Raw genomic sequence first — 17,107 nt, 5'->3', positions numbered from 1 at the left:
ATCATTGTTCACATTTTTGAGTACTCACTATGTCCCTGATGCTATACTAAACACTACCCCTATTATCTTAATTAAATTTTCACAGTAAATCTATATGTTTCTTAATAATCCCATTTTACAGATAAGAAATTTAGGCTTAGAAAGATTAAGTATCTTGCCTAAGATTGCACAGCTGCTGAGTAGTGTTATGAAAGTAGAATCACACATGTAACCTATGCTACACATGTAACCTATACTTTTTTGTACAAGGTGGCATATAGTGTAAATTAACTAGCAGTATGACACCTAGACATTAAAATTAGCTTTGACATTTAGGATGCTTATAAAGAAAATCATTGGGATAAATGTGAAAACAAAACAAACAGGTTATAAAATGATAGATATAGTATGGTTTCAATTACCTAAAAATGAGGAAAGGAGAAACTACATATAAAAAATGAGGCTGGAAAGAAATCTATTTGAGTGGTTTTTCTTTTTCCTGTTTTCAAATTTTCTTTAGTAAAAGTGTTTATAACAAAGCCAAAATTTATTTAAAATGTTTCTTTGAAGTGGCCATTTTAATATGTGTGATAATGGACAAGACATTACAAGTCACTATGGGTTAGTATAAAATTTGTTAGGAATGCAGTTGAACATAAGAACTAAAGAAAGACTTAAAAATATATTTTACGCTCGGCTGCCATGGCTCAGTGGTTGAGTGTCGAGCTATGAATCAGGAGGTCACAGTTCAATTCCCAGTCAGGGCACATGCCTGGTTTGCAGGCTTGATCCCCAGTGTGGGGTGTGCAGGATACAGCCAATCAATGATTCTCTCTCATCGTGGATGTTTCTATCTCTCGCTCCCTCTTCCTTCCTCTCTGAAATCAATAAAAATATAAAAATAAAATAAAAGCTTTACATATTTATATTTTAAAGTTTGCTCTGAAAGTAGAGCTTTTTTTTCTTTTTATATTTTATATATTATAAAAATATATATATACTTTAAAATTTTGTTAAATTTCTTTTCACTAGTAAAACAAGAGGTGGATCAGGAAGAATATTAATTTTTAAATATATATATATTTTATTGATTTTTTTCAGAGAGGAAGGGAGAGGGATAGAGAGTTAGAAACATCGATGAGAGAGAAACATCCATCAGCTGCCTCCTGCACACCCCCCACTGGGGATGTGCCCGCAACCAAGGTACATGCCCTTGATCGGAATTGAACCTGGGACCCTTCAGTCCGCAGGCCAACGCTCTATCCACTGAGCCAAACCGGTTAGGGCAGAATATTAATTTTAATATCTTTGCTTTCTTATTGTGTAGAAGAGTAATTTTAAAAAAATCTCCGATACAGTTTTCTAATGGAACAAAGTAATGTCAAATCCCAAATATAACATTACCATTTTGATGTATAATATCATGTTAGGTTGGGGAGGAATGATCAGTACTTCTCTTGGACATACTTAGTAATATTCTTTGGTTACAGTGTATCTGAGACTATATTGATGTTAACATTAATGGTGATGTAAAAAAAAAAGCATTAGAATTCAACAAGATTTCATGAATTCAACAAGTATCAGCAAACTAGAAATAAATGGGGACTTCCTCAGCCTATGAAAAAGTTACAGCTAACACCATACTTAATGGTAAAACTTGAATGCTTTCTCCCTAATATCAGATCAAGACAAGGATGCCCATGCTCACAACCTCCATTCAGCATTTTATTGCAGATCCTAATCAGTGCAGCAAGGCAAGAAAAATAAATAAAAGACAAAAATTATAAGAAGTAAAACCTGTCCCTATTCTTAGATGACATGTTTGTTTACATAAAACTATGGTAACTAATAATCAGTTTTAATAACATATCAGGATACAAGGTAAACTTAATAAAATTCTATTTCTATATATTAACAACAAATAATTGAAAATAGTAAAATATTTTTTAAATTCCATTTATGTTAATGTCAAAAACATACTTAAGAATAACAACAACAAACCATTTTAACAACAAACCAAAATGTTAAAACTTTGCACTGAGCCCTGGCTGAATAGCGCAGGTTAGAGAATCATCTCCATACGCCCACTTGTGGGATCCATCCCGTCAGGGCACATACAAGAATCAACTAATAAGCCCTGGCTGGGTGGTCAGTTGGTTGGCGCATTATCCAGTACACCGAAAGATTACTGGTTCGATTCCCCATTAGGGCACATACCTAGGTTGGATGTTCATCCCCTGTCGGGCACATAGGGAATCGAGTTCACAACCCCTCTATGAGGCAAATTAAAAAAGCAAATTAGCCCTGGCCAGAGTTGCTCAGGGGTTAGAGTGTCGGCCCATGTATCAAAGGGTCCCAGGTTCGATTTCCAGTCAAGGGCACATACCTGGGTTGCAGATTCGATCCCTGGCCCCGATCAGGGTGTGTATAGGAGGCAACTAATCAATGTGTGTCTCACAGCAATCTCTCCCTCAATCTCTTTCTCCCTCTCTCTCCCTCTCCCCTACTATTCCTCCCTTCCACTCTCTCTAAAAAAAAAATATCTGGTGAGGATTAACAACAACCAACAACAACAAATCTTTACACTGAAAACAACAACATATTGCCAAGAGAAATTAAAAAGACCAACATAAGTGCTGGCTGGATAGTTCAGTTGGTTAGAGCATCCTCCCAGTATACCAAGGTTGTAGGTTCAAAACCCAGTCAAGGCATATACAAGAAGCAACCAGTGAATGCACAAATGAGTGGAACAACAAATTGATATTTTCTCTTTCTAAAAAATCAAATAAAAATAAAATAAATAAAAGACCAACATAAATTGATAGATATACCATGTTCTTGGATTAAAAGACAAAATACTGAGTTTTTAATTTTTCTCCCAAACTGATTATATTATAGATTCAAAGCATTCCTGATCACAAGCTTTTTAAAGTAGAGAAGCTAACAAGTTAATTCTAAAAGTGTAAGGATCTAGAATAGCCAGAGTCTTGAAAAATCTTACTGAAACTGAAAGACTTATACTACTGACTTAAAGACTTACTAAGTGATACAGTAATCAAGAAAGTGTGATACTGGCCTAAGGACATACAAGTAGATCAATAGAACGGAATAGAGAATCCATAAATAATCCACACTTACAGAGTCAATTGATTTTGACAAAGGCATCAAAGCAATTTAGTGGAGAAAGGAGTCTTTTAAACAAATGATGCCATAATAGCTGGATATCCATATAGGGAAAAAATTAACTGTAACTTCTAGTTCACATCACAATTTGAACTGGATTATCAGTTGAAGTGTAAAAGATAAAACTATAAAGGGTCCAGCTGTGGCCTAGTAGTTGAGGGTTGACCCATTCACCAAGAGTTTGTTGGTTCAGTTCCTGGCCAGGATGCATGCTGGGGTTTTGGGCTCGATCCCCAGTGAGGGGCATGCAGGAGGCAGCCGATCGATGACTCTTTCTCATCATTGATGTTTCTTTTTTTAAAAAAAATTAATTTATTTTTGTTTGTTTTAACTTTTTATTAAAATGCTTAGGATACAGATTGATTTTTGTAAATGACTATTTTACTTTTCCTGAAATAAGACCTATATGCGCTCTGATAAAACAGAATGAAAAGTCTCAATTAATGGGAGTTCCTGCACACAGCTCAGATCCTCACTGTAGGAGCTGAGCTCCTCACAGCTGCTTCTTTCTGCTGTTACTATAGGAACAATGTTGTATTGGGGTCATCATTGATGTTTCTCTTTATCCCTTTCCCGTCCTCTCTGAACTCAATAAAAATATATTTTTAAAAAATAAAAGCCATGTTTTGTGCCCATAGCTTGATGCTGAATTTCTTAAGGTTTCCATGAGGAAATACACAGTATTGGTTAGCTCAGTTAGAGTGTTGTCCTGATATGTGAAGGTTACAGGTTCAATCCCTGGTCAGGGCACATACAAGAATTAACCAGTAAATGCACAAATAGTGTAATGACAGATCAATGTTTCTTTCTTTCTCAAATCAGTCAATGAATAAAAATAAATAAATAAATAAATAAATAAATAAATAAATAAATAAAAAGAACACAGACTAGTGTCAGACTGTGGGAGTTTGATTCCAGTTCTGTCACTTGCTGGCTCAGTGACCATAGTGAGTTAATCTGTCTGTGCCCTCATCTGTAAACAACCATAGAGTTGTGAGAATTAGTGGTGTTAGGGCAAGCAGAAGCTAGCATATAAATGCACCGTAACTGTCAGATATCAATGCTAAGTATTTTGTCTCTTCAGTTAAATTGTAGCTCTATGAAGACAAATAAGCTAAGTATTTCTTGGGTATCCCCTCTTTAATATCTGTCACAGTAAAAGGCATATAAGAGGCTCAAAAATACTTGTCAAATTTGAGAACATAGTAGTTATTTTGCTTTATGCTTAATGTAAAATACCCATTTTTCTTCAAAACCTGAGAAATGATTTTAGGACTTATTTAAATATATATTTTGATTGATTTCAGGAAGGAAGTGAGAGGGAGAGAGAGAGAGAAACATCAATGAAAGAGTCATTGATCGGCTGCTTCCTGCACGCCCCATACTGGGAATCAAGCCTGCAACCCTGGGCATGTGTCCTGACTGGGAATTGAACTGTGACCTCCTGGTTCATAGGTTGATGTTCAACCACTGTTCAGTGGCCGAGAGATTTTAGGACTTCTTTAAATTTTAATTCTTGTGCTCTGAAAACAATCTAACATAAACATGAAATTCTAATGAAGCAAATGAGTGTGTTCCTAATGAAATAGTTAATAGTTAGGGCTGTTTATATGACCATTGAAAAATCTTATAATAGGAATAACTTTGGGGTGGATGTGGGTCATTGTTTCTCCAACCTGAGTAGCCATGACAGCCACCTGGAGTGCTTGTAAAAATATAGATTTCCAGCCTCTAATCCAGACTTCTTGAACCAGAATCTCTGAAAGGGAGGCCTGAGAATTTTTCTTCTTTTTTTCCCTCTTTCATTTGTGAACCCTGGGTGAGTCTCCTGAGAGATAATTTTAGGTAATGCTAGTACAGAGAATGTACTTTCTTTTGAGGGTTTCAACTGGATTTCTGTAGGCATGATATTTTAATCCAGCTACTCATATTTCTTTGCCTTATTTCTAAAACAATTCAGGCCTGAGGACTTGCGTCGTGAGTTTGGTCGGTATGGCCCTATAGTAGACGTTTACATTCCACTTGACTTCTACACCCGCCGCCCAAGAGGATTTGCTTATGTTCAATATCCTTTATTTTACTGTGTGCATTTGAATATACTACATACATGTGCAAATTACATATATGTATTCAGGAGCATATGTTATGAGATTAATATTGCCTAATTAAATGTGTTTATTTCTTTATCTCAGAAAATCTAAAGCAGTCCACAGTAGCTGGCAAGAGCCCCCCAGTTTGAACCAACCTGTTAGCTAGAATCCGAGCATAAACCGAGCAGGCGAGACAAAAGGCACCTAAAGTTCAAGCATCAAGGAGTAAAGAGGGAGGGTGGACACAGAGATAAAGACCTGGAAGAGGGAAGTCTTTATCAAGCAAAAGACAAAGCCAACACCAGGTTGAGACTTCGGCTTTCCTACATTTACTCAGAGTTCCAGAGTCAAAGCCAAGTCTGATTTTGTTGGTTCTTCGTCTCTTATAAAGTCCATCTTGCAAGCCTTAAAGAGTAAAGGTCAAGGTTCAAGATCAAGTGACATTGAGGTAATTGCCAAAGTCTCATATTGTATTGCATTTCTCGGCTTTTTCTGTTTTCTATTTAAAAAAGATTAAACCAGTGAATAACCTCCTAAAATACGGCTCTTCATTTTATATAGCTTATTTCTATTTTAGTTAGGTTTAATATATAATTTACATAGATAAGGGAGTTTAGTGGGTTATTACCAACCAATATATGTAATTCCATATGTTTACAGATTACTTCTATGTTTTTATACCCCAAGTAATAAAAGTATAAAGGTATTTTAAAGCGGTAGGTTCAAAGGTAAATATCATTTTTAAAGAACTAAATCAGTTTTGAAAATGTGTTTTAGCTCAGTTATGTGTGTGCATTTTGTTTATAAGTTAATTGCTCCAAAATATCATGATTAAAAAGCTTTTTGCTGAAAAGAGTAATTTAAATTCAGAATACAGGCTTCTGCATGCTGATTTCTTTTAGTGAAAAACCTGATGAATTTTTTACCTGAGAGAAGGGCAGTGTTGGACTTACTAGTATTTTGTTCTCATTACATGTTTGAAATTATACATTTATACAGCATAAATTATACATTTATACTAATGTATACATTTAAAATATAGTTGCACGTTTTTTATTTTTAGATTCACTCTTTTAAATCATAATGAGCATTTGTTTTCATAATGAAAGTAAAAATTTTTTTGATTCATATTATATTGTAGATGTGAGCTTAATAACTTGAACTTGTTTTCTCTATTAATTTTCTGTCACCTAAATAATTCTTTTAAAATAACATTTTTACTTAATATCTGACATTCAAAGTGTCCTTAACAGCTAGTCATATTTGAAGATGTTCGAGATGCTGAAGATGCTCTTTATAACCTCAATAGAAAATGGGTATGTGGCCGTCAAATTGAAATACAGTTTGCACAAGGTGACCGCAAAAGTAAGTGTGACTAAATGTTAGATCTTGTTTATTCAGCAGAATGAATTTTAGCAATGACAGATTTTTTAGTTTAAAATTCTTTTAGAAAATAATATGATTTGAGCGGTTGTGACTGAGGTCTTGCACTTCATATTCTAGCACCAGGCCAAATGAAATCAAAAGAACGTCACCCTTGTTCTCCAAGTGACCATAGGAGGTCAAGAAGCCCCAGCCAGCGGAGAACTCGAAGTAGAAGTTCTTCATGGGGAAGAAATAGGAGGCGGTCTGATAGCCTTAAAGAGTGAGTATCAAATACAAGAGTATTGAGAACTTAATTTTCTACTTTTTCTGGAAAACATTTTTTTGTTTGTTTTTGTTAATCCTCACCCAAGGATATTTTTTCATTGATCTATTAGAGTGGAAGAGAGGGGGAAAGACAGAGAGAAACATCGATGTTAGAGAAACACATTGGTTGGTTGCCTCCTGCATGTGCCCAACCAGGGCCCAGGCTGGGGAGGAGCCTGCAAACAAGGTATGTGCCCTTGACCGGAATTGAACCCGGGACCCTTTGGCCCGCAGACAGATGCTCAATCTACTGAGCCAAATCAGCCCAGGCTGGAAAACCTTTTAAGGAGCTTTGAGCCCGGTCAGTGTGGCTCAGTGGTTGAGCATTGACCTATGAACCAGGAAATCACAGTTCAATTCCCGGTCAGGGCACATACCTGGGTTGCGGGTTCGATCCCCCAATAAGGGGTCTACAGGAGGCAGCCGATCAATGATTCTCTCTCATCATTGATGTTTCTGTCTCTCTATTCCTTCCTCTCTGAAATCAATAAAATATTATTTTAAAAAAACAACACACACGTGTACAGAAAAACCAGGCCACCAGAATAATATTCATAAAGTATCATCTTTTATAGAAAGATTAATTTACGCTTATTGAATACCTCCCAATATTAAGCTTTTCATTTATTTTTTTCTTCTGTTTCTTCTCGGGACTCAACTTTTTGAATGGAAAGATAATACATAGTGAAAAAAGCAACATATTAAAAAATATATATTTGGCAAATAGAAATGAGGAATGTTAACTAAATAAAAATTTCCTAAATGAATCCAACAATTAAGAATGTTAAGTTCTCCTTTGGCTGGTGTGGCTCAGTTGGTTGGGCGTTGTCCTGTGCACCAAAGGGTTGCCATTTGGATTCCGTCAGGGCACATGCCTAGATTACAGGCTTGATCCCTGGCATGGGGTGTGCAGGGGGCAGCTGTTTGATGTTACGCTCTCACATCGATGCTTATCTCTGTCCTCTCCCTTCTAAAAATTAGTAAAAACATATTTTTAAAGTGATTTAAAGAATGTTTTTCTCACACCGATGTGGCTAGTGATTAAAAGCTCATAAGAAGGGATGGTGGTTGACATTAAAATTAATGTAAATAAATATATTTATAAAAAGTTAGTGTTTTTAAAAATAAATTCCAAGTATGGTAGTATTATAGGAAGACGTAAGAATAGTAAATTTTTCAGAAAAAGATATTTGCAGGTTCCCTATTTTGCTATCCAGTTGTTTGTTTCTGTTAGAATAATAGTAAATCACAATGGAAATTAATTACTTGGTGAAATTATTTAAATAATAAATTGTATTAGCATGCCTAAGTTTTTAAAACTTTGTACTATTTATCTGAGTTTTAATGCTGAAATTTTTTCATAGAGAATTTTTTATAGAAATTTTCAAGTGAATTCTGTTCTTTTTTTTTTCTCTTTCAAATCATTTTAATAACGTGGCAGTCAAAATATGAAAAGCAGACTCAAACTTGTTTTCTTTAAGGGGGGTGCTACCATGATTGCTTCACACAAGCATGATCTAAGGCAGTGATGGCGAACCTATGACACGCGTGTCAGGTGACACGCAAACTCATTTTTTTGGTTGATTTTTCTTTGTTAAATGGCATTTAAATATATAAAATAAATATCAAAAATATAAGTCTTTGTTTTACTATGGTTGCAAATATCTAAATATTTCTGTATGTGACACGGCACCAGAGTTAAGTTAGAGTTTTTCAAAATGCTGACACGCCGAGCTCAAAAGGTTCGCCATCACTGATCTAAGGTAATGATGACACCGATTCCAAAGAGCAAGGGTGGTAAGAAGGCCTCAAGGCTCACAGACTGAAAAGCTTGGTTTCGGAAAAGTCTCAGAGGGGTCTCAGGTGGCAGGAGAGACATGAAATTTAAGGGACCTTCCTTGAAATGTTTCTTGATGGTGACTCGGTGTCGAGAGTATTTGTCGTCTGGGGAGAACCGAGCAGGATGGGCCGAGCAGGTCTGTTGTCCAATAGGAAGAGGACAGAGATAAGCATCGATGTGAGAGCGTAACATCAAACAGCTGCCCCCTGCACACCCCATGCTGGGGATCAGGGTATAGACCCGGTCTCCCTGTTCATTGAGGTGATACTGGAGAAACATGATCTCGCTGAAGCAGGAGGTTCCAATTCCGTCTGCACTTCTCTGTCTACTGAGGGCCTCGCCGTGAATTCTGTTCTTAAAGAATGATCAATATTTAGACTTGTATCCTCTAGTAAATAAGAGTTAGCTCTCCTGGACTGTATATAGTATACCTAAGCTATATAGGCCCACTGAATTTCAAATCAAAGATGATCACCAGGGCTGTTCACTTTCACTCTAGTCCCTCCATTCTTCAACTCTTTCTAAAATTCAGTCTCTCCATTACACTAGCTACATTTCTTTCTCTTTTTTTTTTTTAAATTCTCACCCAAGGATATGTTTATTGATTTTAAAGATGGGGAAGAGAGAGAGAGAGAGAGAGAGAGAGAGAGAAACATCCATCAGCTATGTCCCATACACACCCCGACAGGGTATTGAACCCACAACCTTTTGGTGTACAGGATGATACTCCAATCCACTGAGCACACTGGCCAGGACTCCATTCCTCAACTCTTAAGAGCCTAGACAAAAAAAAAGCTCAAAATAGGATATATGTACTAGAGCTGGTGAGAGAGTCTTCGCTCCAAGTGGCCTGGCACCAATCCTTCCAGCCAAGTGGAAGGGAAAATAGGAAGAGAGAACTATATCCACAACTAATACCATTGGTATTGCTTCTGGCTTCACAGGGGACATGAATAGTGTAAGGGAGTGATGTTCAACAGTTCATTCACTGTGAATTTTATATATCTCTCTATACTATTATATATACTATACATGTATAGACTATATATAAACAATACATGTATAATTTATCATACATTTATAATGATGTGGCTAGTGTTCACATAAAATGAAAGTCTTATATATCAAAGTTCAAAGTAGATATAATATTGTGCTTAAAGCAGCACTGTCTTGTCTTGACATACTGAATATCCAGTGGTCTTGGTAGATAGACTTAGTTTATAAAAGAAAACAAGTTGTCCATTTTCATTCATTAAGAATATAAGTTATTTCCAAATACATTAGAGCCTTAGTTAACCATCTTCTAGTTGAAGTAAAGTATAATACTTAGCTGGAGAAAAACAAACAAACAAAAAAACGTCTTTTGTTCCAAATCATGATGGAGTAGCTTTGTATTAGTTATAAGGTCATTGCTTAACCTCACCGACCTTGGTTTTTTTAATCTGTAAAATTATATTATAGAGAATGTATATCTTACCTAGCTCTCAAAGTATTCACAAAGATCAGATTTTACATGTGTGTGTTCATGTGAGAGAGAATACATATAAACCAAACATGCACTGTACATATATACAGTATATGTGATATTACTTTGGACTAAAAACAGGTCTCTTATTTTGCCTTTAGTAAATGTGGGGTTGCGGGGGGGGGGGGGGGAAGCTAGTTTGTTGCTATTAGTAGACTATGAGCTCTTTGAGGAGCAAGGACTTCTGTCTTATTCAGGCTTGTATCCCTAGCATTTAGCAGTAGTCCCTAGCTCAAAGAATGTTAAAATAGCATCTTTTTTTTCCATGTTAGGTTTTTTTTTCAAGGACAGTGTTCTGTTTTTTATTTTTTTTCTAGAACTATGTACCACAGGAATGAAATTTAATAATTTCTAAAAGACTGCTTTTATTCCAGAATATATTCTAGATCAATATATTCATACTTTTCAGTGCTCTATATTCTTTCCCGTAATTCCATGCTTTTGTTTAAGGTTATTTTTCTTCATTTAAAAATTTTTTAGTATATTTTATATATAGTATAGGTCTGCTGGCAATGAATTCTTTCAGCTTTTGTTTGTCTGAAACATCTTCATTTCATATTAATGTTTGAAGTATATTTTTGCTGGGGATGGATTTCTAGGTTAGTAAAGACTTTTTTCCCCCTTTCTTTTTAAATATCATTCCATTGTTTTTCTAATATCCATAGTCAGCTGGAATTCTTAATGTTGCTTCTTTGAAGGTAATGTCTTTTATTCTTTAGCAGATTTCCATATTTTTCTCTGTGGCTTTGTTTTCTGCAGTTTCATTGTGATACTAGGGGCCCAGTGCATGAATTTGTGCACCTTTAAAGGAACTGTGGGCTGCAAGGCTGTGGTGGGGCACAGGGGTGGGTCTTGGCCCACCCTCTGTGCCCCCGCCTGGCCCCTCCTGCTGCGGCCCCCAGTCCTATCTGCCGGCAGCCCCACTTCTGCCACCACTGCTCCCACTCACTGATGGCGCCGGCCCCGCTCCTGCTGACAGTGTGGAGCAACTGGGGCCAGTGCCAGCAGTGGGTGCGAGTGGGGCCAGTGCTGTCAGCAGGTGCAAGTGGGGCTGTCCCTGGCAGCAGGTACGAGAGGTGGCTGCCAGCCCTGATCGCCCCTCAGGAGCAGGGGGAAATGGAGAAGCCTTCAGAGGCAATTGGGACTGGCCTTGGTTTGGCTGCCCCACTCACCTGCTCCACCATCCCACTGCATCTGATGCCTGCCATGTTCTGCACGTGCCCTCTGGTGGGTCAGTGCACGTCACAGCAACCGGTTGTTTGGTTGTTCAGTTGTTCTGCTGTTCTATTTGCATATTAGGGTTTTATATGTAAAGATACCTGGTGTAGTTTTCTTTGTACTTATTCTATCTGGGTTATTGAGCTTTTCAAAATTGTGAGTTGATGCTTTTTATTCGTTTCAGAAATTTTAGGACATTATCTCTTCAGATATACTTCTGCCTTATTCAGTTTGTCCTTTTGGCCATGTGACTATGTTCTAAATATCTTTTATGTTCTGTTCTGGATTTCATAAAATTCCTTTTCTCTTACTGTGTTTCAGTATAATATTTTTCTAATAATCTGATTTTCAGTTCAGTTCACTATTTCTTGTTGTATCTAGACTGCTGTTAAATCCATTTAGTGACTTTAACTTCAGATATATATATTTTAGTTCTAAAATATCCATTTGTTTCTTTTTATAGACTCCAAAATTCTTTTGAAATTTTCTATCTTTTTCATCTGTCTTTTTCTCTTATTTTTTTAAAACATGTTAGTCATAGTAATTTTTAAAATTCCTGTCTGAATAACAATAATACCAAATTATTTTGGGTGTAGTTATTTTATCTTTTTTTTGTTAGTTTTTAATCATTTTAATCTATTTTTCACATACCTTATAATTTTGTATTGGATGTTGGACATTGTTAATGAAAAATTATAGAAACTTTGGATGCTACCATCCTCCAAAGAAAGTTGTTTTCTTCTAGCAGGCAGAGTATTGGCAGCACCTTGACCCTTTCAAGGCTTAGTTTGAGGCATTGATAAGGCTGATTTATTTAGCTTCACGTTTATTCCTAGGGCCTGGTCCTTACCTGTAGGATACTGCCCTTCTGGGTTTTCAATTGGAAAGCTGGGCTCTTACTTAAGACTCCTTGACCTTTCAGAGTCTTGAACTCCAGTCTGTCCCCAGCAGTATGTCTCTGATAAAATTTCAGTTCAGTTATTCAGTCTTTCAGCTGCAGGTTTTTGGTTTTTTTTGGTAAATCCTCACCTGAGGATATTTTTCCATTTATTTTTATTTCTTTTTACCCCCACCTTTGGCTATTGTGAATAATGCTGCCAGCTAGTAACAGGAATGTACAAATAGCTCTTCAAATCCGTTTTTAATTATTTTGTGTATACATCCAGAAGTAAAATCGCTGGATCATAGAAAACTGCATACTTATATTTTTTTTTTTAGGAACTGCCATACGTTTCCTATAGGCATCATTCCACTTTGTATTCCCACCAGCAGTGCACAGGAATTCCAGTTTTTCCAGATCTTCACCAACACCTGGTTTCCACGGGGCTTTTCAGCTACAAGCACATTTCAATACTTTATACTCAATAGTTCTCCTATATAACAACCATAACACAATTAGAGTGAAAACTTAAATAGGAATCCAGTAAGGTACCTCCGTTGGTTGGAGCATTCTCCCCAGGGGAACATGTAAATAAGCCAACAGGAGCATGCACAGCCTTACCGTGTCTAATTGAAAGACACGAAGGTTATTTAACACAAACGCTATCTTTGTAAAACAAGTTGACCAGGGGAGAGCGCGGACGCAGTCCCCCACTACCACAAATTATGCAGTCGAGTTTCCCACATTTGGGGAAATCGCAGGGGTCAGCATACCCGGAGTGCAATGGGTAGGCCTCGCCCTGGGGAAACCACCTTCGTGATCATGGTATCTCCCCTGCCAGGTAAGTATGAGGTGGGGACCCTGCCTGGCACGTCACCATCATCCTCAACACACTTTAAGGTCATGGTTAATTATATTAGCGTTCTTTTGCCCTTCGACTCTAAGTTGCAGTGTTATTTATATGACAGAAACTAAGATACGTTCTTCTGGATATCCAGAGGAAATTTTGCTCCGTTAATACACTCGAACCAGCAGTCACCGCGCTGTGCTCATCTACATATCCCCGCCTCTGGTCACCTACGTCACTCTGATACTTGAAGCAGATACATTCGCTCTACTTAGGTCTGGCGACCAACCGGAAGACAGTCGCAGCTGGGGGAGTTTTAAATTCCTCGCCTTGGCGGGCCCTGGTCCCGGCGTGGGTCTGTTATGAGAGTCTTCCGTGCGCGATACCCCCAGTCCTGCTATTAAGAAAATGGTCTGAGTGAAAGAACCACGGCCGGCTCGGCCCAGGGGCTGAGTGTCCCCCCATCCCGGCCGATCTGCTCCGGGGCGGGTGCCCGGTGGAGATGGGGGTCTCAACGCGGGCTTCACCGCGACTGTGCAGCTCTCGGCATAAAGGAGAGCAGCATTCACCCTGGATTTCCTAAGAAACCGAGTGCTCCTCCCTTCTTTTTAGAGAACGAATAATTTTTTTCCGTTTCTGCCCTTTTGGCTAGACCCTCTGCGCAGGACAACTCTGCAGCAATTGTAGTATCACGGGCGTTGGTGGTGTATGTAGGGGGAAAACTCTTCTGCCTGTTCCGGTCTGCGGCTGGGCCTGGGAAGAAAATTGGCAGATCCGGTTTCACAATATAAAAGCATTCACATTTATTTAACCCAGTTCACCTGACACAGGCGCCCTCGTTAAAAAATGAAGAACCAAACGAGTGGCAGCACCTACATGATTTTAAATTAGGTTGAACAAAGAGAGGCAATTGTGAAAGAGTAACATATATGGGGACATTGATTTTTACAACAAATGGAAGGGGAAGGGGAGAGAGAGAAACATGCTCGTGTCACCATTGGTTGCCTCCTCCTACACATGCCGAACCAGGGCGGGGCATTGAGTCTGCTGCCTGGTCTGATCAGAATCCACCCTGAGACCCTTCAGTCCGTGGGCCAGCGTTCTACCCACTGAACCAAACCGGCTAGGGCAGTGATGGCGAACCTTTTGAGCTCGGCGTGGCAGCATTTTGAAAAGCCCTGACTTAACTCTGGTGCCGTTTCACATACAGTGGGGCCTTAACTTACGAGTTTAATTCGTTTGGAGACCGAGCTCGTTAAGGAGCTCGTTAACTCAAATTACTCTATCAACCCGATGCAAAAAATCGGCCGAGAGACAGCTGGTATCTCAAAAAACTCCTAAGTCAAGGCCCCACTGTATAGAAGTTTTTTTATATTTGCAACCATAGTAAAACAAAGATTTATATTTTTGATATTTATTTTATATATTTAAATGCCATTTAACAAAGAAAAATCAACCAAAAAAATGAGTTCACGTGTCACCTCTGACACGCGTGTCGTAGGTTCGCCATCACTGGGCTAGGGTGCAGCTGCAGTTTTTCTGACCTCTTGGGAGTCTCATCCTGGGCTTGCACAGTTTAGAAGATGGTCAGTGACTTGAGAATTTGTAAGCAGAATTTAGGGTTTTTTATGCTTTGTTTTTGTCTGTAATTCTCTCATCTCTTGGATTTTGCCTCTCAAGTGTTAGCCACTTTGGTAGCCCTGAACTCTAACCTCTGTCTCTTCAGCTTAGTCAAATAACCATTTTCTAGTTGGGCTCTATTTCCAGTGCTGTTATTAAGAAAATGGTCTGAGTAAGAGAACCACGGCTTGCCTAGCTGGCTTGGCTCAGGGGTTGAGTGACAACCTATGAACCAGGAGGTCACGGTTCTATTCCCAGTCAGCGCAAATGCTGGGGTTGTGGGCTCAGTCCCCTGTGTGGGGCGTTTTGGAGGCAGCCAATCAACGATTCTCATCATTGATGTTTCCCTCTCTTTCTCCCTCTCCCTTCCTTTATAAAATCAATAGAAGTATAAACAAAATAAAACAAAACCAAACCATGGCTTACAACCCCTCAAGTTCTGCTTGTGTTGGTTATTCCCCACAGTTGTTTTATAAATGTTATTTACTTTTTTCTCTTAATTGTTTTGTTTATTTTTAAATATATTTTTATTGATTTCAGAGGGGAAGGGAGAGGGAGAGATAGAAACATCAGTGATGAGACAGAATCATTGATCGGCTGCCTCCTGCACGCCCCCTACTGGGGATCAAGCCCACAACCCGGGCATGTGTCCTGACTGGAATTGAACCATAACCTCCTGGTTCATAGGTCAGTGCTCAACCACTGAGTCACACTGGCTGGAGCTCTTTTACTCTTTTTAAAATTGAATTTATTGGAGTGACATTGGTTAATAAAAATATATGGGTTTCAGGTGTGTAATTCTATAATACATCTCTGTATATTGTATCATTTGTTCACCACCCCGAGTTAAGTCTCCTTCCATCATCATTTGTCTACCTTTTTTATATAGTTAATTTCTATGGGAAGATTAATCTAGTACAAGCTGTTTTATCATGGTAGAATTCAGAAGTCCTGCATCTAAATTTTTGTTGTTATAAGCATTATTTGATAAACTTTAAATAATTACTTTCTTTCCCTCTCTCTTTACATTTTTTTCTTTAGATTTTCATACCTCTTGGGAGTTGTGTAACCCATACTAAATATGCAGGGTATTTTTCAGAACTGACCCATGTCATAAGAATTACTAGTATGTAGCAAAGTAAATATCTTTTGGTTATATATTCTATATAACGAGTATTACAAACTTGTTATGTTTGAACCAAAAGCATGCATAATACAATTAGAATTATTTCTTTTAACTTAGCCAATAAAAATATAACTAATATTATCTGAAGTATATAATTTCCTGCAAGTGTTTTTTCCTAATCTATTAACTGCTTTTGTGTGAAATATATACTCTAACATTGTGGATGTTTGCAGGTCTCGACACAGGCGACTTTCTTATAGCCAGTCTAAATCTCGCTCCAAGTCACTACCAAGGCGGTCTACCTCAGCAAGGCAGTCAAGAACTCCAAGACGGAATTCTGGTTCTAGAGGACGGTCAAGGTCCAAGTCCTTAGAAAAAAGATCAAAATCAATAGGAAAATCACAATCAAGTTCACCTCAAAAGCAGACTAGCTCAGGAACAAAATCAAGATCACATGGAAGACATTCTGACTCCATAGTAAGATCCCCATGTAAATCTCCTAAAGGGTATACCAATTCTGAAACAAAAGCACAGACAGCAAAACACTCTCATTTTCGATCACATTCTAGATCTCGGAGTTATCGTCATAAAAACAGTTGGTGAACAATAAGAGAAGAGTGCAAGATAGTCTTTAATCTAAGTTATTAAACCTCTCATTATGTTAAATAAAAATTCTTCAAGGCTTACAGAAAATGTGAGTTAATATTAGTTACCTCTGGGCATGTACAAGAAACAAAACCTCTCTAACTTTGAGTTAATAAAGATTTGGTCTCCATTTAAGGGCCCACACCACAAATTTTGATGTCTAATGTTACCATTTTATGGACCATTTCTGTTTACATTGTGGCAGAAGGGTACTTTTCAAAGGAAATGGGTAAAATGGAACTAACTTAGAAAATTCTACTTTGATATAAGTACAGTAGTTCCCCCTTCTCCATGGAGATATGTTCAAAACCCTCCTTGTTCGATGCTTGAAACCACAGATTGTACCAAACTCTATATAGACTGTTTTCCTCTATACACACATACCTATGATCATGATTAATTTATAATTAGGCGCAGTAAGATATAAACAACAATAATAAAATAGATATAATAATATACTATAAT

General features: G+C 37.7%; 1 protein-coding gene and 1 non-coding gene across 2 annotated transcripts; one reads left to right on the top strand and one right to left on the bottom strand.

Annotated features, from left to right (window-relative positions):
• Positions 1-572: 572 nt before the first annotated feature.
• On the top strand, positions 573-16,793 carry SRSF12 (serine and arginine rich splicing factor 12). The gene is made up of 5 exons (XM_006091789.3): positions 573-600; positions 5,564-5,700; positions 6,506-6,617; positions 6,756-6,897; positions 16,231-16,793. Exons 1-5 carry the CDS (start codon positions 573-575, stop codon positions 16,598-16,600), a joined length of 789 nt encoding a protein of 262 aa, XP_006091851.2. The 3' UTR covers positions 16,601-16,793.
• LOC111826687 lies at positions 13,090-13,253 on the bottom strand. Its single transcript, XR_002830046.1, has one exon. It is a non-coding gene; the product is annotated as a U1 spliceosomal RNA (small nuclear RNA).
• Positions 16,794-17,107: the final 314 nt, after the last annotated feature.

This window comes from Myotis lucifugus, unplaced genomic scaffold, assembly GCF_000147115.1.
Source record: "Myotis lucifugus unplaced genomic scaffold, Myoluc2.0 scaffold_96, whole genome shotgun sequence".
Lineage (NCBI taxonomy): Eukaryota > Metazoa > Chordata > Mammalia > Chiroptera > Vespertilionidae > Myotis > Myotis lucifugus.
This window is presented reverse-complemented; position numbering and strand designations above follow the sequence as displayed.